Below are 16,293 nucleotides of genomic sequence, written 5' to 3'. Positions count from 1 at the left end.
CAGAGGGAGCAGAGATGCTAAGTGTAGCCCTTCTACACTAACTCCCAGGTCAGGCCCAGCAGGAGGCCACCACCTGTATACACAGATCTACAGAGAGGCCACAGGCTAGGCCTGACTGTCCTTAATGGCAAAAAGCACATAGGCTCAGCACAGCGGAAACCCCTGAGCCCACAGGGTTGACTTTCCCAACTGGAAAAAGAGTCCCAGCTTCTGGAAAGCCCCACTGCCCCCAAGTCCCAGGGTTCCGTCTCTGCTGACACTGTTTTCCTTACCTTGAGTTTGGCCTGGATCTCCCGGGCTTTTCTGCGGGCAAGCACCTGGATGTGGCTGGAGACCTATTGCAGAGAGAGAGAATTCCTGTCCTTACCTCCAGACTGCTTATGCTTCCCCAACCCTCCCTCAGTCCTTGTGGGGAGCTCATTCCTGCCTGGCCCAGTTCTGTGAGCCCGGCAGTGCTGCCCAGGGGTGGCACAATGTGCTTCTCCCCCTAGTACCCTGGAGAGGGAGTTTGACGCTCTAGAAAAGGGATGGGCCCAGGATCCCAGATGAGTGGGTTCCACTTCTACCCCATGGACGCAGGTGTGGTGGGTGGGGAGATCTTTCCGGCCTCACCTGCTTCCTGGTGCGGGTCTTCCCCGTGCGGAGCTTGATGTAGCGTGCAATCAGCTCATTCCGACCTGCAGAGACACCCACAACCTCTCAGTTAGGAGCATTTGAGAGTGGGCTCCTCGCTCTGCCCACCTTGGGTGGGACTTGGAAAGAAGGCTCTGCAGTTCAATCTCTCCCGCCCTCTTTGAGCACAGGGACATCCCAGGAATGAGAGGAGACATCAGTATTACTGAACAAATGGGTGATTTGACAAGAATAGAATCAGGACACATGGGCCACTGCCACTCTGCCCAACCTCCTCATCCCACAGTAGCTGCTTAAATACTGTGGCCCCTCCCGGGCTTTCTGTATGAGGAGTACCTGGCCCAGGAGACTATTATAGTTTATGCTGCCTCTGGGAATAAGGAGGACCTTAAAGATGGTTGGTGGGCTGTAACATGAATGGGGCCTGCTTGTTGTTGGGGATTTTATCCTGCCAAGTACCCCACAACTGTTTAGCCCCAAAGAAAATCACACATAGGTCTCCATAAATTATAAGCTGATTGGCCCATTAGCTCTAGCCTCTCACTGGCTAACTCACATCTTGATTAACCCATTTTTTTCTGATCTATGTTAGCCATGTGGCTCAGTACCTCTTTTCAGTGGGGGCAGATCACATCCTGCTGCTTCGGTGGTCTGGGCAGGAGTGGGAGGAATCAACTTCCTCCTTCCCAGAATCTCCTGTTCTCATTACATCATTTCTATTTCCTGTCTGGTTTTCAAACCTATACTTCCTGCCTGGCCAATCAGCATTTATTTGAAACATGAGCGACAGAATACAGACAATTCTCCCGCACCAGTGGGCAACCAGGGCCATGGGAGGTGTTGTACTGAGACTCTCAGAGTTGCCAGGGAGGAGTCCTGCCTCTTCATACAGGAAGAGCTCCCAGGAGAAGTAGTCTAGTGCTGAGGTTTGCGTAGCAGGTACAAGGACTTTGTTCCAATCTGGCCTCACAAAAACAAAAACAAACCCAGGCGACTTGGAAACCAAGCCTAGAGCATTGTGTATGCTGGGGAAGCCCTCTGCCACCTAAGCTACATCCTCAGCCTCGTTTTATAGTTGTTATTTTCCTTTATGTGTGTATTTGTTTGCTTTTTTTGGGGAAAGGTATTGCTATCTAGCCCTGGCTGGATAGGAACTGCCCATCCTTGATTCTCCTGCCTCCGTCCTCTTATCAGAACTCAGCACCTAGGTTAGGGGACATATGTTCACATAACGGAGCAGTGTATGCTGGAAACAGTTGTGTTTGAGGATGAGGGTTGAGTTCAGGCCTGGGGAGCATGGGAACCTCAGTGGAACCGTGGCCACTGGGTAGGATAAAAGGAAAGAACAGAGAACATCAGATGGCTGGGTGGTGGTGGTGCACACCTTTAATCCCAGCACTTGGGAGGCTGAGGCAGGTGGACCTCTGTGAGTTCAAGGACAGCTTGGTCTATAGAGCTAGTTCCAGGACAGCCAGGGCTGAACAGAGGAGCCCTGTCTCAAAAAAGGACAAAGGGAGAAAGGGAGGGAGGGAGGGAGGGAGGGAGGGAGGGAGGGAGGGAGGGAGGGAGGGAGGGAGAGCATCGGATGAGGGAAAGGAAAAACTGAAGTAAAGAAACCTATTACCTTTTTGCTCTACATCTAAGCCAGAGGGCATAGCGGAGGCCTGCCCTGTCAGCTGAGGCTGGAGTGGCCATGTGAGGAAGCTGCTGCTGCAGGGGCAGGTGAGGCGAACAGGCTGCCTGCCACCTGGGCTGTAACTAGAGAACTTGGCCAAAGCCAGACTGGCCCCCAAGCTGACCTTTTCCCATGGCCAAGTCCAAATTAAGAGTCCTCAACTGCCAGGAAGATGTGCTGGCCTGAGAACTCTGACTTGTCTGTGTCCAAGAAAGGAAGGAAGGAGTAGAGAATCAGGCTCCCGGGCACTCTGTGAGCTAGTCTACACCTATAAATCTGAGTCCTGAAAGATGTCTCTTCTCAAAGCCTTGAGAGAAACAGATTCCATAGGTGCTTTTGGCATTCCAATGAACGGCCAGTTCTACTCTGTGTCTAACTCAAGGTGATTGTGTGCTGCAGCTATGAAACAAGAGGCCTAAGCCACCCATGGTTGGTTACAGAAAAAGAACCACAAACCTGTGGTTTATAGGGAGCCAGGTTTGAACTTGCAGCTCCACAAAGGGGCTGTGAGACCACAGCAAGTCACTTCCCTCCATGGACCTCCGCCCAGTTGCCTTCTAGTCTAGCTCAGTCTAGTTTAAAGTCTTTCTTCTAGCCGGGCAGTGGAGGCGCCCGCCTTTAATCCCAGCACTCGGGAGGCAGAGGCAGGCAGATCTCTGTGAGTTCTAGGCCAGCCTGGTCTACAAGAGCTAGTGCCAGGACAGGCTCCAAAGCTACAGAGAAACCCTCTCTCGAAAAACTAAAAAAAAAAAAAAAAAAAAAAAAAAAGTCTTTCTTCTATATTTGACCACACAAATTTCTACTGCCTTAGGATGCTGAGCTTAATACCAGCTGAAAAAGGACTCTGACCAGGCATGGGGGCCATATCTATCATCCCAGCACTTAAGAGCCCAGTGTGGGAAGATTGCCTCAAGTTTGAGTCCAACCTGGGCTACAGAGAAAACCCAGCCTTTTATTTGTTTGTTTGTTTAAGACAGAATAAGGGGCAGAAGGACAAGTCTACCATAGCTCGGTCTCTTCCTCGGGAGGGAGAACACATTCTCAGCCTAAAGAAGTGACCAGAGTTCAGAGACGAAGGCCAGGGATAAGCTGGGGTGACAGAGAAGAGGTTCCTGAAAGCCACAGGCCAATCCAAGCCTGGAGACATGGTGGTGAGCCTCCGAGTTGGTGGTGGGACAGCAGAGTGACAGGGAAGGTAGGTGTCTTAGGCAGGGTAACTATGCTGCATTGGAACACCAGGACCAAAGCCACACGGAGAGGAAAGGGTTTATTTGACTTATACTTCCACATCACAACTTATCATCAAAGGAAGTCAGGACAGGAACTCAAAACCAGGAAGCTGGAGGTAGGAGCTGATGTCGAAGCCATGGAGTAGTGCTGCTTACTGGCTTGTTCCTCATAATTTGCTTAGCCTGCTTTCTTGGTTTTTTATTTGTTTGGTTGGGTTTTTTTTGTTTGTTTGTTTGTTTTTCAAGACAGGGTTTCTCTTAGCCTGCTTTCTTATAGAACCCAGGACCACCAGACTAGGGGTGGCACCGCCTACAATGGGCTGGCACCGCCCACAATGGGCTGGGCCTCACGTCAATCACTAATGAAGAAAATGTCTCCAGGCTTGCCTGTAGTTCATCTTAAAGAGACATTTTCTCCATTGAGAATCTTTCCTCACTGGTGACTAGCATGGGTCAAGTTGACAGAGAGCTAGCCAGCACAGCAGGAGATGTTAGGAACCTTGGGGAGCATCTGGGAAATAGTTCCTGGACTGATCCTCTCTCTCATGCCTTGGCTGCTCATCAGTTATCTGTGCCCGTTAATCTCAGCACCCCAGAGGGAAAGAATACACTCAAGCTTCAGCTGTTCCCACTCCAGCCTGCACCTACAAAGATGGGAATGGGGGGCACAGGCCTGCAACCCAGCACTTAAGAAGCTGAAGCAGGAGGATCAGGAATTACAGGTCAGCCTGGGCTACACAATGAGACCATGGTTCATACAACAAACATGTTTGGCACCAGATGAATGAAATCAATGCAGGAATGACCGAGTCCATCGCTGTTCTACTGTGATAGGACTAGGCCTCTTTCCCCCTCCTCAGTCCTGGGGTCCAAACCATCACGTGCGCTGGCCTGGATTATTAATCCCCTCCACCTGGCTTCCTGTTTCAGGCTATTCTCAGCTCAGCAGCTGACATGTCTACTAAAATCCAAAAAGTGCTGCCCTGGCTTCCCAGCCTCCTCAGAGGAAGAGTCCCAGTTCTGCCAGGTGTTGTGGCAGGGTTGGAGTCTCAGCTACTTGGGAGGCTGAGAAGCAGGAGGATTGCTTCTGCCAGGAACACCAGCTTAAGCCACATCAGACAGAGTTTCTTGAGGAGGAAAAAACAAGCGGTGAGGAAAGCTGGGGACAGTGGCAGAGCTCTTACCCAGTGTACAATAAGGAACCTACAAAAGACAGACACACACACACATACAGACACACACAGATGCACACATACAGGCACACTGACACACACACTCTACACAGACACACACAGATGCACACACACATACACATATACAGACACACACACATATACAGACACACACAGATGCACACACACATACACACATACAGGCACACAGACACACATACACACACACACAGACACACATACACACACAGAGACAAACACACACTCTACACAGACACACATATAGAACACACACAGACACACATACACACCACACACTCTACACAGACACAGATACAGGCGCGCACACACACATACAGACACACTCTACACAGACACACATATACACACACACATGCACACATACAGGTACACATATACACATACACACATACACACAGATGCACACGCACAGACATACATATACAAACAGAGAGACACACACACTCTACACAGACACACACACACAGGCACACAGACACACACAGATGCACACGCATACACACATACACAGATGCACACGCACAGACACACATATACACACACAAAGACACACACTCTACACAGGCACACAGACAGACACACACATACACACACAGTTCAAGTCCCTCCAAAGGCCAGGATGCACCTGAAGGATCTATCCACCCTCATACCAGCTCAGCCACCTCTCTGATGTCACCCATCTGCCACTCTGAGCTGCTTCCTAGGACACGCTGGGCCCGCTTGCCCATGAGGCTTTGTGCTTGCCATCCTTCCACAGAGACTTTCACCTTCTTCACGTTCCTGACAGTGTCTAGAATGGTCTCATAGCCTGGGTGGAGATGGATGACATGGTCTTGTGACATCTTCCCTGACCATGATAAGAGGGCAAGGGTGCCCCGCCCATCAGCACACCTCAGCCTGCGCTTCCTGCCGTCCTCATTTTCCTCCATGTGCCACGTGATCTACTGATATTCTGGGCACCCTGAGAATCCACTCGGGTGCTAGCTATTTGTCTATATCAGACACCTAGGGAACTCCCTGGAAGGTTGGGGAGATGACTCCGTGGATAAAACAGTTGTATAAGTGAGTGGATTGGAGTTCAGATGAACCCAGGTCATTTCCAGGCGAGCTTGGTAGCTTGGAAGGTGGACACAGGGTCCCCCGAAGCAACCCAGACCCTGAAGCAACCCGGATGTCTCAACTAGTTCATGTCAGCAAACTCTGGGGTCAATGTGAGAGTAAACAAGACAGAGTGATCAATGAAGACTGTCAATATTAACACGCAGGGAGACAAACATACATGCACACCACACATACATTTAAAAAACTGCCTGCATATTGTAAGCTCTCAATAAATATCTCTTTAAAAAAAAAAAAGAACTAAATGGTAGTTGGTCAGTATTGGCCTTTAATCCCAGCACTTGGGAGGGAGATGCAGGCAGATCTCCTACTTCAAGGCCAGCCTGGTCTGCAAAGTTGATTGCCAGGACAGCCAGGACTACACAGAGAAACCCTGCCTTGAAAAAACAAAAACAACAAAAAAGGAGAGAATTGAATGGTAAGGAGATCAACTATCCGGAACACGGGTTTCGCCCGAGACAAACAGGGGAGCTAAATGAAGTCAAGCAGTGCGTTTAGGTTATTCTTCATTCCCAAGGCACACTTTATCTTACTCTCAATGGAGCTTTTGTTATACATAAGCAATGGGAACTCTATGGAGCCAAAGGCATTTAAAACACAGGAGACTCTCTTTGGAAAGAAAAATGAGGTGAAAACTCCAAACACAAAATTAGGTTTGAAAATGCTTGGCTAGTGGCGTGTGCGCCTTAGCGGTAGAGCACTTGCTTAGCACGCACAGGGTCCTAGGTCTTGTCATTAACACTGAGGGGAAAAAAGCCAACCTCTTGGACAGTGATGGATGCTTACTATTTTGATGGTGGCAATATCTTCACAGGTCCCCACATCTGCCCAAACTTATCACCACGTAGGCCCTAAGCACATGTCATTGACACTTCAATAAGATGCCTTGAAGATTAAGTTTAGGGGCCAAGGAGGTGCCATGCCTGACGACCTGAGTCTGATTCCCAGACCCATGGTGGAAGAAGAGAAATGACACTCAGAAATTGTTCTCGTACTTCCACATGTGTGCTACAGACACACACACACACACTCACACACACACACTCACACACACTCACACACACACACACACACACACACACACACACACACATACATTATTCTTCAACTAAAGGTATTTTTCCCTTGGCACTCCTCTCAATCTTGGGAGTTCTCTACTTAATTTTCCTAAATAAACCTACTCATCAAAAATTTAAAACAATAACAGAAACCAACTTTAAAAGTCCAGGATCTGGGTGTGGTGGCTCACACCCGCAATCTGTGTTAAAGGGGGTGGGGGCTGAAGAGGTGGCGCAATGCCCTAAGAGCATCCACCATTCTTGCAAAAGAGCCCTGTTCAGTTCCCAGCACCAACATCTCATAACTCTAGTTCCATGGGAAGCCTAGACCCTCTTCTGTGCTCTACAGAATGCAGACTCTCATGAAGGCACACACAGATTCAAATAAATAAGTTCAAATAAATCTTAGAGCCAGGAGTTGTATCTATTTTTAATTTCAGCAGTCAGGAGACAGAGGCAGAGTTCAAGGCTATCAGCCAGAGCTACGTAGTGAGACCCTTCTCAAAACAACAAACATCACAGGGAGACAATATAGCTCAGTTAATAGAATACTCAACTATCATGCAGGGAGCCCAATGTTCAGTCCTGCCCCCCAGCACTACATAAACCAGGTGTGGTGGGTGGTTCATGCCTACAGTTCTAACACTGTGGAGGTAGAGGCAGGAGGATCAGAAGTTCAAAGTCATCAGGATCTCCAGATGGCTACGTAGGTAGGAGCATTTTTCTCACAGCCTAACAACCGGAGTTGTAAAGGTGGAAAGAGAAAACCACTTGTCCTCTGACTTCCGCATACATGTTATAGCGTGTGTGTACCTACACATACACATCAACCAACGAACCAATCAATCAAATAAATAGATCACAAAAGTGGCTCAGCAGGTCGAGGGGCTGGCTGTGAAGGCTGAAGACCTGAATTCAAGTCCCAGGACCCACTTGGAGGGAGTGGAGTTATCCTCTGGCCTCATCACGCACACTGTGGCATGCCCACATCCACCCACAAACATCCACACGAAAAAATAAATGTAATTTAAATTTAAAAAATAAATTGGATATATATATTTTAAATTGAAGTTCAAACTTCCTTTAAAAAAGAAGTTTGGAGTCTGCTCAGCAATGATGGCGGATGCCTTTAATCCCAACACTTGGGAGGCAGAGGTGAGTGGTCAACAGAGAAGGTTCAGGACAGCGAGAGCTACACAAAGAAACCTTGGCTGGAAAAAAAAGTTCAGGGTCATCTTCAGCAAGGTCAGCCTGAATAATAAGGAATTAGGTTTAGGGGTGTGGTAGATGCACAAGCAAGCAGGGACTCCTGTGATGTCAGCTCATGCATTCAGAGGAAGCCCACCTCTCCTTACAACTATGGGTCACACCACCTACTTTCTAAATGAAAAAATTAGCTGAAAAAAATGTCACTCAAATCATCCATTAACAGATGTAGGGGTGACTACTGCCCAAGCCACTTGCTTGTGGCACCAAGCAAGACCCAAGGGGATGCTGGGAAATGGCTCTTACAGGCTAGGCCACCAAAGACTGGCTGAGACCTTCTGCCAAGCCCAGGGAAACACTCAGTGCAAAAAGCCAACATTACCTCAGCCTCCCAAGTGCTGGTATGACCAGTGTGTTACCACCTCTGGTTCCTTAAAAAAATTAGCCAGGTATGTAATTCAGGAGAGAGAGGCAGGAGGATCGAGTTTAAAGACCAGACTAGACTACCTAATAAATTTCCAGGTCAGTCAAGGCTATAAAACAGGACCCAATTCAACAATTAAAAAAAAAAAAGAGCTCTCAATAATTTTGAAGTAGACACCTCGCTGTGGAGAACTTCCTCCTGCCCAGTGGGGTCTCCGAACCTCTAACTATCATCTCCACATTCCCTAGCCTCCAAAAGCACAAATTCTCCCTTCTCTCCTGGGAAGGGCCATTTTTAATTCCATGCCTACGGGTTGGTCACACAGTGTCTGTCCTGTGTTTGCTCAGTACGCTGTCCACAGCCTTGGATTCCCTCTCCTGTCTCCCTGCTGTTCACCTCAGGCCATCACTCCATCAAGGCCCTCGCCGGAGGAGATGCAGGCAGAGGTGAGTGCCCTAACATGGAAGTGGAGTTTCGGAGGGTGTTGGAGCCAAGAGAAACAGTTTCCCTCTTGTCCCACGGGAAAAGTCACTGCAGCCACACGCTGCACCCAGAACGGTTATTATCCAGTTCACACCTGTAATTACACCTGTAATTTCAGCACTGAGGCAGGAGGATTTTTAGTTGAAAGCTTGACTATACTACAGAGTGAATTTAAGGTTAGCCTGAGCTATACAGTGGTAGGTCTCAAAAACACCTCCCACCTAAAGAGAAAAAAAGGGGGGAGGGGATGTGGAGGAAATGAGCAAGGACAGGATAGAAAGTTCAGATGATTCAGAGGGAGAGAGAGAAAGAGACACACGTCCCTGTCCCAGCCCTGCCACCAGTTGTATAACCTCCGCAGTTGAGTTCATAAGCCAGTGACGTAGGAGCTCATCCTGGCTTTCGGAGGGGACCCTGAGCAGCTGGACATTGCAATGTGGCAGGTGGTCTTGGCCCACCCCAGAGAGGACCTGGGAGAGGCTGGGAAGGACATCCCCACCAGACAGATGGTGGGCCCATCTGTCAGAGAACATGTGTCCAAGAGCTAGTACATGCAGCCTCAGATCCATGGCCCGCCATGCGAAGGAAGGACGGCCCAAGAAGAGTGGAATGTCTTGGCCTGACCACAGCCTTGAGGGTGGGGACCTCTGATGAGGAATTAGCACGGTCTTCTCATGACCTCTACTTCCCACAAACCCTACCAGCCACCCTGGGCCTGGACCTAGACACACTTCCACCAGATCTGCTGTCTTCCTGGAACAGTCACTTCTACATCCCATTTCCCAGGGCAGGGCAGTCTCTTCTCTCCGCACCAGCCGTAAAAACATAAAAACAGTGTCAAAGAAGTAAAGACAGGCAGGAAACCCTGACTGCTTTTAGGACTGGAGAGGGAGGGGGAGAGGGAGTGGGGGGAGTGGGAGGGAAATGGGGAGAGGGAGTGGGGGGAATGGGAGGGAAATGGGAAGAGGGGAAGAGGTGAAAATTTTTAATAAATAAATAAATTTTTTAAAGTTTTTTTTAATATTTATTTATTTATTATGTATACAATAATCTGTCTGTGTGTATGTCTGCAGGCCAGAAGAGGGCACCAGACCTCATTACAAATGGTTGTGAGCCACCATGTGGTTGCTGGGAATTGAACTCAGGACCTTTGGAAGAGCAGGCAATGCTCTTAACCACTGAGCCATCTCTCCAGCCCCTAAATAAATAAATTTAAAAAGAAGACCCAACTGCTTAGCGGGAGGCCAGCACAGGCAGCCATCTTTCCCCAGACTATCAGGTCCCACTCTGGTTGGTACTGCTGTTAATTACCCTATCATATTATCCTGCTATACATTGCTCTATTGTAATGAATGCAGTAAGTTTTAAAAATCAAAATGGGCTAAGAATCTAAAGCATCCACTGAGGTCTCTCCAGAGAGTCAGCCCTTTCTCTGAGTCCTGTATCATCGTCCCCTCTTGTAGGCCGGGGCCCAGGAAGGAGAAGCTATGCCCTAATCTGGATGACACCAGAGGGCTGGGGAAGGAGCTTATTTGTCTATTTGTCGAGGTGAACACAGCAATGGGACTTAACCCTGAGCTACTATGACCATCATCCCTGAATGGGCTCCATGACTTGTGGTGAAATCCTTGTTGGCTGGCATCCCCAAGAGCTTGCCTGTCCCCACCTCCACTCCCCAGGTGACAGTTTGGGGCTTCATGTTCCTTGGTTGAGCTCTGTGCCACAGTCCCCATTAAACATGGAGCTGGTGGAGAGAAAGGACTTCTACTCTCAGGTCTACATCTTCTCTGCACAGTAAGTCTCCTAACTGGGGGGGGGGGGCACTCATCATCACAGTTGCCTGGGAGACAGCATCCATGTGAAAAGGTATTCAGCATCACTGAGCATCACTGTTACAAGACACCACCTCACACCTACTCACATGGCTACCAAGAGAAAGGGAAAAATAACCAGGTTGGCAAGCATGTGGAAAAACTGGAACCTTCTGCCTCGCTGGGGTGGGGATGGTATAAAGTGGCACATTCACTATGGGAAATGGGTTACTACTGTCAACTTGATCTAGAATCTCTAGGCACACCCATGAGGGATTACTTAGATTACTTGCCTGCAAGGCATTATCTTGATTATACTGAGTTGGACAGAACAACCCTAAAAGGGCAGCACCATTCTTCGAGTTGGATGGATGGAAAGAAGGAAAGCCGAGCACAAGAATTCGTCGCTCTTGGAGCTGGTGAGACAGTAGGTAAGGGTAGTGCCGCCAAGACTGACACCCTGAGCTTAGTTCCTGGGACACACATGGTAGAGGAAGAGAACCAGCCATCGGTGGGAGCTGCAGGCGGTCCTCTGAACGCCACGAGAGTTCCATGACATGAATGTCACCCTGTGTGGAGTGACCTTTTTGTACACTTGAAGATGTGTTGTTCTCATTGGTTTAACAAAGAGCTAAATGCCCAGTGCCCAGTAGCTAGACAAGAAGAGGTTAGGCAGGGCTTGTGGGCAGGGAGGTGGTACTGGGATAAAGGGAGGAGTCACCAGAAGCAAGATAAACATGCCATACTGAGGAAAGATACCAGGAGCCTCATGATAAAACACAGATAAGAAATATGGGTTGATTTAAATTGTAAAAACTAGTTAGTAACAAGCCTAAGATATTGACCAAGCATTCATAATTAATATGTCTGTGTGTGGTTATTTGGGAGCTGTCTGACACGACAGAAAATTCCGACTATACTCTCACCATACCCCTTGCCGCCGCTCCCCTCCCCACATAAACCTGGAGAGATGGCTGAGAAGTTAAGAGCACTTCTGTTCTTCCAGAGGATGAAGTGTCAATTCCCAGCATCCACGTGCTTGCTCAGGACCACCTGGAACTCCAGTCCCAGGAGACCCAATGTCCTCCTTCTGGCTTTCATAAGCAACAGGCATGTGTGTGGTACATAGAAAGTACCCGTATACATAGAATAAAAACTTAATTTTTTTATTTAAAAGTTAACCACTCTACTTCTTACTTGTGGATGCAATGTTACCAGCTGCCCCAAGTGCCTGGTCTCATGGCTTCCCTCCACAGTGGACTGTAACTTCGAACTTTTAGCCCAAATACACTTTCTCCTTTAAGTGCTTCTGTGAGACTATTTTTCATCACAGCAAAAGAAAATAATAGGCCGGGCCGTGGTGGCGCACGCCTTTAATCCCAGCACTCGGGAGGCAGAGGCAGGTGGATCTCTGTGAGTTCGAGACCAGCCTGGTCTACAAGAGCTAGTTCCAGGACAGGCTCCAAAAACCAGAGAAACCCTGTCTCGAAAAACCAAAAAAAAAAAGAAAGAAAGAAAGAAAAGAAAATAATAGTAAACATTTTTGTTTGTTTGCTTGCTTGTTTTGAGACACGGCTTCATTATGTAGCCTTGTCTGTCCTGGAAATCCATATGGATACCATGCATACCTCAAACTAAGAGATTTTCCTGCCTCTGTCTCCTGAGTGCTGGGACTAAAGGCGTGTGCCACCACACCCAGCTAAACATTGTTTTTAAGAGTTAAACACAAAATCACCATAGCGGCCAACAGTTCCTTCCTCCATCTGCTGGATTCCCAAAGGAGTTGCAGAGCAGGGCTCAGACACCCCCACACTAATGCTCACTGGCAGTGTCCTAACAGACACAAACACAGCAGTCCCTTGGTCGATGATGGGCTAGCAAGCCAGACATTTGGGCTAGGGCTGTAGCTCAGAGATAGGTCATGCGTTTCGTAAGGACAAAGTCCTGTCTTCTACCCTCGACACAAAACCAAAACAAAACCTTCACAAACACTGAAGCAAATATTGATTCTACCACTCTGAAGCCAATCCACAAAGATTAAAAAGTAAGATAGATAAAACATGCCTTTTATCCCAGCACTCGGGAGGCAGAGGCAGGTGGATCACAGGGAAACCCTGTCTCAAAAGACATAAAAAAGAAAGAAAGAAAGAAAGAAAGAAAGAAAGAAAGAAAGAAAGAAAGAAAGAAAGATGTTGTTATAGAGGCTGCCAGGGCCCAAAATAATGAGCAGTTATAGTTTGATGGATACAACATGGACTGCCGAAAGCTATCCTCAGACCTCCGCACGCATGCCATGGCACATGAGCACACATAGACACACACAAGCACACGAAATAAATCAATGACGTGTAATTTAAAATAATAATGTTGTGTTATGTAATGCGGGTGTGTATATCCAAACGCAGAGGTGAGACAAGAATGGCAGATGTCCTGCTCCATCACTCCCCACCTCACTCCCTGGAGACAGGGTCTCTCAATGGATATGAAGACAGGCTGGGAAGCTCTGTTGACCCTCCTGTCTCTACCCACCAGGCACTGGGGCCACGTGTGACATTTTACACAGATGCTTAAAATTTGAACTCAGATCCTCATCCTTGCACAGGAAGTACTCTTACCCACTGAGCCAGCCCCCCAAACTTTTAAAGATAATAAAAAGCTGTGAATATATTTAACAGTGTTGACCATTGTCCATACAAACAGCTTAACAGCCATATTCCTGCCATGAAATAAAGGAAATCAAAACACTCCTGTCAGAGCTGGCCATATCACCAACACATTCTACAGAAGAGAAACACATTGTTTAGCATAGTTAAGTCTTGCTCCAGATCACACCTGTCATCGGGGCGGCATAAGTAGAAGAATCTTTTTCCATAGGCCTCTAGAAGCCAGAGAAAGGCGGTGGCCTCAGAGGACCATTGGAAGAGCTGGAAACACAAAAAGTAACAATGAAAAGGGCAAAAGCCCCAGGTTCTCCTTAGTTTTTCATCAACTTGACACAGCTAGAGTTGTCTGGGAAAATGGAACTGCGACTGAAAAAAAAAATGCCCCCATAAGACTGGCCTATACTCATGGGCTGGTGGTCCTCAGTTGTATGAAAAAAAAAAAAAGGCTGAGCAAACCACGAGGAGCAAGCCAGTAAGCAGCATCCCTCCATGGTATCTGCTTCAGTGGCTTCTCTTGATGATGGACCGTAACTTCTAAGTCCACTAAGCCCTTTCCTAAGTTGCTTAGCTGCAGCAATGGACGGCAAACTAAGACACCAGGAACTGTCATGGCATTGACAGAGTAGGGTGCCCAGTCTACCAGGCTGAGCTCCCAGTCTCTGCCCCATCCCTCAGTAAACAGAGTCTTGACAACAGTCCAGCCCTAGGCTACCAAGGTCTAGCCTTGTAACAGGTGTAGCACTCATCTCTAAATGAGAGGATCTTCCTGATAGGGTTCTGTTTAGCTGCTTCACTTTGGTCTCTAGAAGCCACCACGCCAAATCCTACCTGTGAGCTGGTGCAGCACCCCAGTTTTTTTGCCTAGAGCATGTTTGCCACCCCCACCCCCAGATCAGGCTCCACTTCCTTCCAGAAATGTCCAAGACAACCCAGCCTTTTCTGGTTTCTTGGCTACACCCTACATGCCTGTCTGGGTCACTTACAAACAGTATTTCTCTTGACTATCTCATTAACATGGGGTCATGGAGGACAGAACCCCCCCCCCGACCCCCACTCCAGCTAGGTTAGAGATGGATGCTTCATAAGACTAACACGCCAAGGATACAGCACAGAAACCAAAAGAGACAGGGAATGAAAGCAGGGGCAGAAAACTTCAGTTGTACAGAGCCACCTCCAGGTGGGTGAAGGCTGGGACTAGAAAAAACAGATGCAAACGATTCAGGAGCCCACTAGCCTCAGCGAGGAGGAAGAACGATGGCCGCTTGGTAAAGCTGCTAAGAAGAGGAAGAAGGGAAGGGAGTAGAAATGTGACTCTTTCCTCCCTACCTCTGCTCCCAGTGCCCAGCGGCCGAGCTGGCCAAAGGAGGTCAGAAGGAGGAGGATAGGCAGTAACAGAGTGAGGGTCACACAGTGACAGGGCAAAAGTGAAGGCCGAGAGCAGTACGCAGGAGGTGAGCACCCCAGGCATGGGAGCTGGTCCAGGAGAGATGAGAAGGGTTCAAGTCGGGGGGCCAAAGCCAACAAGTATCGGTGCCTCGGCTCAGAAATAACAGGTGCTAATCCGTGTTGCGGTTCTGCGTGTCATCTGCATGTCTGCCTGGCTCTGGTCGGTGGCTTCTGCTCGGGTGTACGGTGGCCTGAGCTGGTAACAGGCCTAATCCCTGTCCTCAAAACACTGAGGCCACTGCCCCAGCTCTAGGATCTGCTGTCAGCTGACGATGGGTCCCACTGGCTGGTCCACTTGGGAGATGATCTCCCCAAGCAGGAAGTGTAAAGACAGGGCTCTTGGGCCTGCTGGCAGCTGGCTAGGAGTGAAGATAGCGCACCACAGGTCCCCCAGGGAAGATGAGAGGAGGTCTGAGTCAGTCTCCCTGGGGGCCTGCCCCACACACTGCCGTGAGCTCAGAGCTATCTATACCTCCCAGCTGTGCTGGCCGCCCCCAAGCTGGTAAAAAGAGACCAGGGTAAGCCAGGGTCTGGCGCACAGAGAGACCTCCCTTCAAGCAGGCCAGGTGAGTCATCAGATGGAGCAGGATGCTCCTATCCCCTTGTCCAGAGGCTGACCCACCTGACCCAAGGCCAGGCAGAGTTCAGAGTAAGGGCAAGAGGTGGAGGCTGCTAGGCTCGCTCTGCTCACTACCTGAGAGATTTTCCTAACCCCCACATCTTTACATGTAAAGGAGGGAAAGAATTGGCTACCCACAATCACTAGAGAAATCTAATTATCAGCTAAGTGATGAGGTATGATACCTATGTGCAATGGATGGAAATTCTGACACATGCAACATGAAAGTAGGGTGAGAAGTGGAAGGAGGAGGAGGAGGAAGAAGAGAATAAGGAACTACTGTTTAAGGGGTACTGAGCTCCACTCTGGGATGACGGTTCCTGCAGTTAAGAGTGTGGCGACCTCAGCAACAGTGTGAATTATACAATGTCACTAAACCTACAGCAGCCGAAGACCCTGGGCCACAGAGCCAATTAAATTCATCTTTAGTGTGTTTTTGTTCATGTGTGTGTGTGTGTGTGTGAGAGAGCCCATGTGTGTATACATGCACACACATACATGGGCATGCCTGGGGTGTGGTACAGATACATGTAGACCTGGGGTGACTTAAGGGTGGGCACATACATGCCTTGGTATGCAGGTAGAAGTCAGAGCAGTTTTGGGGAACTGGTACTATTTTGAGGGAGGGGGGTCTCTCTTGTTTCTGCTTTTGAATGACTGCCCCCATCTTGCCATAGGCGAGCAATTACATATGTAGTCCAGTTCATCTGACC

General features: G+C 48.7%; 1 protein-coding gene across 3 annotated transcripts in view; it reads right to left on the bottom strand.

Annotated features, from left to right (window-relative positions):
- The window catches only part of Tead4 (TEA domain transcription factor 4), a 77,832-nt gene that overhangs the window by 27,369 nt on the left and 34,170 nt on the right, over nucleotides 1-16,293 (bottom strand). For all 3 annotated transcript variants that reach the window (XM_075982667.1, XM_075982668.1, XM_075982669.1), the window contains exons 3-4: nucleotides 613-677; nucleotides 273-335 (exon numbers count right to left, since the gene is read on the bottom strand). In XM_075982667.1, the coding sequence (XP_075838782.1) occupies nucleotides 273-335; nucleotides 613-677 (128 nt within the window). The remainder of the gene's footprint in view (nucleotides 1-272; nucleotides 336-612; nucleotides 678-16,293) is intronic.

The sequence above is a fragment of the Microtus pennsylvanicus genome, chromosome 8 (assembly GCF_037038515.1).
Source record: "Microtus pennsylvanicus isolate mMicPen1 chromosome 8, mMicPen1.hap1, whole genome shotgun sequence".
Lineage (NCBI taxonomy): Eukaryota > Metazoa > Chordata > Mammalia > Rodentia > Cricetidae > Microtus > Microtus pennsylvanicus.
The sequence above is the reverse complement of the archived record's forward strand: the minus strand, read 5'-3'. Positions and strand labels throughout refer to the sequence as shown.